This window comes from Microcebus murinus, chromosome 6 (assembly GCF_040939455.1).
Source record: "Microcebus murinus isolate Inina chromosome 6, M.murinus_Inina_mat1.0, whole genome shotgun sequence".
NCBI classification, from domain to species: domain Eukaryota; kingdom Metazoa; phylum Chordata; class Mammalia; order Primates; family Cheirogaleidae; genus Microcebus; species Microcebus murinus.
In genome coordinates this window covers 73,831,473-73,837,560 of record NC_134109.1, presented here as the reverse complement: position 1 = coordinate 73,837,560, position 6,088 = coordinate 73,831,473, and the positions used below count along the sequence as shown (strand labels likewise).

The following is a 6,088-nucleotide window of genomic DNA, read 5'->3' as shown; positions in this document are numbered from 1 at the left end:
TGTCTCATTTCCATGCTTGCCTGGTAGAGCAGCTCTGGGTTTCTGCTGATCCTGGGCAGGACCATTTCTGGGAGAGATGTGGCCCCCACGCACCCTCTCCCAAGGATGCTGCATGGCTGTGTTCACGAGCCTCCTTCCGCCCGCAGGCCGGCCACTTGCTTCTAGAATGAATTCCTTGGGAGCTTTGGGATGGCTCTTTTCCTGGTAGTCTGTCTCCCAGAATTCTCATGCTGCTTTGCTCTCAGAGAAGCCAGAGCTGGCGGATGCTGACATCTGTCCTTGTCATCCCCACAGGCAGCACAAGGGGGTGGCCACAGGACCCTGCTATATGGACATGCGATTCTCCTGAGGCACTCCTTCAGCGGAATGGTAAGCACGTCTGAGGTCTACGTTCACCATTCAAGGAGGAGGGGAAACTGAAGGGGTGGGGGCGGGGAGTACAGGAAACCAGCAATTCCAAGCAAATAGCAGGAACAATTGGAATATAACTAATTATAGCATATTATCGTCTCAGCATTTACTTTACATCACCTACTTCAAGTTGCAACTCTATATTTGTGTTTGGCTAATGTCTGATGCCCTGCTTCCAACTTCATGAGGAAGAGAACCATGTCTTTTTTTCTTTGATTTCACTAAACCTAACCCGGCCAAGTACAGTGCCTGGGCATACTAGATTCTCAATAAATATTTGTTGGATGGATGAATAATGAAATGATTCAAGGAGCAACTGGTCTCTTTAGTATATAAGGAGAACCAGGATAGAAGAAAAACAAATAAAATGGGATGTTTGTGACATTTCTCTTTTATTGAATGATACCCATTGTCTTTAGTTCTGGAAGAATTTAGAGGCATTGTGTTAACCTAGAGGCAGGAGGAAGATAGGGGCAAGGTAGTCACAGAAAGCTGATCCTCTATTACTAATTAGGGATCTAGAACCAGAATTAATCAGAATGGTGATAATCCAGTGTAACTTGAAAAAATTTGCGTGTTTTAAACAAATATAAGTTATAAACTACAGGTATTGCAGATCTTTTGCAGTAAATATTAAGAAGAATATTATGATCCCAATCAAAATGAATATGTGCCAACTCCAATAATGTTTACTCTCAGTTCCTAATCTCTCAGTGTGAAGATTTGTCATCTTTCTGTAGCCCTAGTGGAAAACTGATACATTAATTCAAGACTATTTTCATACATTTACACCTGCAGCAGGATGCAAAGTTCATCTCCAAGCTTGAACTATCAAATTGGCAGCAGGAGCAACAGCTGCCTCTTAAATAATTTATTTATTGCAGCATTTTTTTTTCCTGAGCACTGGTAAGAAGTTGACCTTTTTGGACTGAACCTTCATCTGTTGGAGTCCTTCATGGCAAAGACAGAGGACAAAAAGTGACCAAATGGAAGTGTATCTGAGTAGGAGATGGGGACATTTTTAAGAGTGGAGAAACTTGGTACCCTGACAGTCACTGGAGTTGAGAAGTGGTAGTTTCAGAATCTTGTGTTTATCCATAGGATAAATAAAACCCTGACATTTCTCTTTCCCTACCTAAATAGAATAAACATAACCTCAGGACTTTGAAACTCAGGCTAACATCCTGGTAGAAACCTGAAGGCATACATTACATTATTTATAGTTAAGTTTACCCTTCCTTTAAAAAAAGCTCACTCACAGTTAACATAAACTGTATACTGGCCAGTTCCTTATAAGAATAGCTCTGAAAATAAAGCCTATGAGATATGACTGTGTACAATGTGATGATTTTCCATCTTCCTCTTGCAGAAACTAGAAGTACAGCTCAGAAGGCACATCCCAAGGGCTCACCTGCCTCCCTGTCTAATACTAAGATGTGATTGTGCCCATCAGTCAAGGAGACAGGGAACAGGCTCGTGGGGTTCTTTACTTTAATAAGTTATTTTAAAAATCATTCTTAAATACCTGCACATGTGTTTTTATAATCAGAAAAAAAACCAAACATTTTTTTGAGAAGTTTTAAAGCCCATAGAAAAATTGAAAACCAGAAAATAAATAGAAGTGATGGAATTATCCAAGTCCTCTCCCATCCCTCTTCTAAAGTTAACTTCTGTTATTTTGGTGTCATTCCTTTTAGTCTGGTTGCTAGGCATTTACATTTTTGTGTACATGCTAACTGTATAAATGTACTATTTTATATATTACTTTTTAGTTCAATGTATTATAAACAATGTTCCAGGTTATTATACAATCTTGATAGATATTCTTAATAACATAATATTCCATAAAATAGAAATACCAAAGCTTATCTAGCCTTTCCATTATTGCTGGTCATTTATGTTCCATTTAAATTCAAAAGTTCCTCAGAGTATCTTTGAACTAAGGCATGTTTAATATTTCAGATTCATCTCTAAAACATATTATTCTATAGTTAAATCACTGGGTCATCAGAAAGAAAATCTTTGAGGTTTTAAATGTATTATAAAAGTATTTTCTTAAAGCATTGTACCAATTAACTTTGCAATGAATAAGATAAATGAGCCTTTTCGGAGCAGCTCATTGTTGAAATTAACTGGAAGCTGACTAGTGGTGAGATACCAAGAGCCAGTGGAAGAGTGTGACTTCACTAGCATCTGTTCTTGTTTTACAGTATCTAACATGTTTGACTACATCAAGATCCCAAACAGATAAACTTGCCTTTGATGTAGGTCTACGGGAACATGCCACAGGTAAGTCAATATTCCCAGATCTTCTTGGTGGGGTCTTAGGCTAAGGGCTTTTGAGAAGGAGCCTGAATGTGTTACTCATTTGGGATTTCAAACCAACATAGTCAAGAAATAGGTCTGAAAAAATTTTGGAGAATAATGAACTAAAGAAAGAATCTGTGATGAAAACACTGGAACTAAGAATGAAGGAGAACATAATGCTTTAACCACAACCTGCCAGAATCTCAAAGAAAAATTAGTTTTTTAGCATTGGGTACTGAAAGTAAGTAGACAAGTCATTCCTGATAAACAGTGATACTAAATGACTGCTGAAAAAAATAAAGGTAGCATAATAAGGGCTTAAGAAATGAAATATGTCAAGATCAAAGGAGTAGTCTCATTTTATTCTTCAATGTACAAGCTATTTCTAAAGTACTGTTTTTCAAACATTAGTCAATGACATCCAACATCATGATTGTGCTATTCCAGTATATCCCCTTTAATATCATTTACTTTGCTTTGCTTTAAGTTTACTTACTTTTGTACTTAGAATTTTACAGACAGAACTTATTGCTAAAAGTAAAAAAAAACTGATATTTCTTTCCATGAAAGTAAACATAATGAAAAGAAACCCATGCTGTTAAATTATTGAGATGTTGACAAATATTAGAAGAGTGTTAATGATACACTAGTTCCAAACTTAAAATTTTTCTCTGATAGAATCAGAAGGCTTAAAATGATAGTAAAAAGAAAATAAAGTTTTTACTGCATAATTCAATGTCATTGAATTGCCTTCTACCACCTACAGTATGCATCATTTCTTTTGGGAATCACTAGATTTTTTTTTTATTTTTTTTTTAATGCATTCAAAAATACAGTCAAGAGGTGGGTCCTGAAGAAGGTGCTGACCAGGATGACCATTTATGGAAACCATAAGTGAAGAACAGAGGTCTAAGATAGCTATCTACATAGTTACAGTATCAAAGAAGGTGCTGGCCTCCTGTGAGTTATTCCAAAGACTCAACAAAGCAGTGGGCAGAAGTTGAAAGGAGGCATGTTTCACTTTAAAGGAGAAAACCACTTGGTAACATCTGCAATTAACCAAGAGGGGAACAGCTGGCCCTGAGATAGAGGGTGCTGCCTGTGGCTGAAAATATGGACAATCTGACCATCAGCCAAGGGCATTACATGTGAAATCTGTGCTCCATTTAAAGGTTGGGCTAGGTACCAATCAGGATTCTTTGTAACAAGTGACAGAAATTGATTCAGGTTAACTCAAGCAGAATAAGAATTTGCTGGAAAGATACTGAGTAGAACTTGCACTAAAGTTGGAGCCCCAGCTTTGGAACTTGGGCAGGAAAAAAGAAAGAACAGGGAAGAGAAAACCTCCTAAGGCACACTATAGAGAGTCTAACTAACCTTAGTCTATAATACCATGACATTTTCCCTTAAATAGGGAGCAGATTCCAATGTTGAGTAGCCAAAAAAGGACAAAAGTTTATTTTTTTCTTCTAAAATTGGCTCAAGTTCAGAAGGAAGGATCCAAATTGTCTTATTTTCTAGATGACCTAGGAAAAAAAGCAAGTCCAAACTATGTGCACCTGCTGTCTCTGCATCTTGCACAATGGTTCCTAAGAGTGCCTGGGGAGAACCTTTTTCTCTCTTCCTCTTCTCATTTTCATACCAAGCAGAAGAATGGGCTTGGCCTCTGCCCATTATGGGTTTTTTTCCCCCTAAAATAAGATTATATTTGAATTTGATTAGAGGTTTCTTTGTTTTCAGCTTAAGTATTATCCTTAAGATATAATTTCCTCTAAAGTGTTGTCAACCTTTGCTGAAAATTACAAAATGAGTGAAGTATGCCACACTCTGAATGTAAGTTGGCCTCTAAATATAAACCAGCTGTCAGTCTTAGAGAACGTCGTCAGAAAAGTCATATATGGTCATTCTATTTATATCAGTAAAGTGACTTTGTACTTTTTGAGAGTTGGGAAGAAATTGAGAAATACCACTTTCTACTCAAGTGTTCAGGGAATCCAATAAAAATAAAGGGAAATAACAGCAGAGAATATTATTACTCTTTTCAGCACTTTTTTGTAAATTCCTAAAAGCAGACTTGGTGTGAATTATTCTGCTGACAAACCAGGCAAACACATGAGCCAACCCAAGTTCAAGTTGACTGATCAGAAGTTGACTGTCCTGAAAACCTAGAGCCTAAAATAATGTACTTTGTTTCACCTCCCTCACCCCAAGCATTTCATAATCTCCTTGAAGAAGGCTAGTTGTGAGGGAGAGAAGGGGAACTCACATCCAACTCAGATAAAGTTCATTATTACCTGGGGTGTGTTCCCTCACTTCAGAATGAGATTCATGTGGACTGCAACAGAAAATAGCATCCTGTTTACTGTCTGGATAATTCTGTGAATGCACTTTGGGCTCAGAAACCTCTTCAGGGTTGTAAACAATAAACTGCTTAGTAGTTGAGTTCAATCAGTAGGAGAATATCAGGAGAAAGTTTCTTGAACAATTCCGGAATTTTTTTTTCCCCAATGCACTCAAAAATAAATTCTTACACTTAAAAGAGAATTGATGATCATTTTACCCTTGATTTGGGTGATACAATTTATTCCATTCTCCTTTTAAAGTTTTGTTACTGCTTTGTTTTTAGGATTTAGACACAGCTATAGAATTTGGACTTAGGAGGAAAGAAGTATTTTAAACACCTAAACATAAAGCCCTGTTATGTCTTTTAGGGCTATGGAGTGGTCCATCCTATTGACTCAGGGAGATACTCTTTCCCTGGGCTGCAGAGCACAGGAGACAGGAGGAAAACAACATAATCTTCCTGTGTGCCTCTACAGCAGCCCCTGCAGCGCAGACACCCTCCACTGGTCCACAAATGACATAAAAGACACATCATTTCCCCCTTCAAATGTAGAGGTCAACCTCTTTTTTCATGTAATATAAAATTTAATCAAAGTAATACCCATACATAGTTTAAAGAGAAAAATAGTGCTCCTAAGCTTATTAAAAACATCAGTCTTCTGCCCTCCCTGCTCTGGATTCCTCCCTCTTTGAGGCATCTACTTTTAGCTCTTTTAGAATCACTTATCACTTGTTTATGAACAATATGCATACTTTGCCATTTCATTATTCTTTCCAGGTTAGGTATTACCTACGGATGTCCTGATAAAAATTTAGTGCCCATACTCCACTCTCCCTTGTCTTCTCATACCACTCAATATATTTACATCTGTTTTTATTTAACTGCCAAATCAATGTTAACTACTTATATTGCTATAGCTATAACTTTTATTTGCAAATGAGCTTCATATTATACTCTGACCAGGTAATTTATTGTAGCACTTTTGAGTTTTCCGGTAGTTAATAATTGTCTTGTTTGCTTAATTTT

The 6,088-nt window shown here is 37.2% G+C and overlaps 1 protein-coding gene across 5 annotated transcripts in view; it reads left to right on the top strand.

Moving 5' to 3' along the window:
• The window catches only part of RYR3 (ryanodine receptor 3), a 505,145-nt gene that overhangs the window by 195,279 nt on the left and 303,778 nt on the right, over positions 1-6,088 (top strand). For all 5 annotated transcript variants that reach the window (XM_076004231.1, XM_076004228.1, XM_076004227.1 and 2 more), the window contains 2 exons: positions 295-369; positions 2,622-2,700. In XM_076004231.1, the coding sequence (XP_075860346.1) occupies positions 295-369; positions 2,622-2,700 (154 nt within the window). The remainder of the gene's footprint in view (positions 1-294; positions 370-2,621; positions 2,701-6,088) is intronic.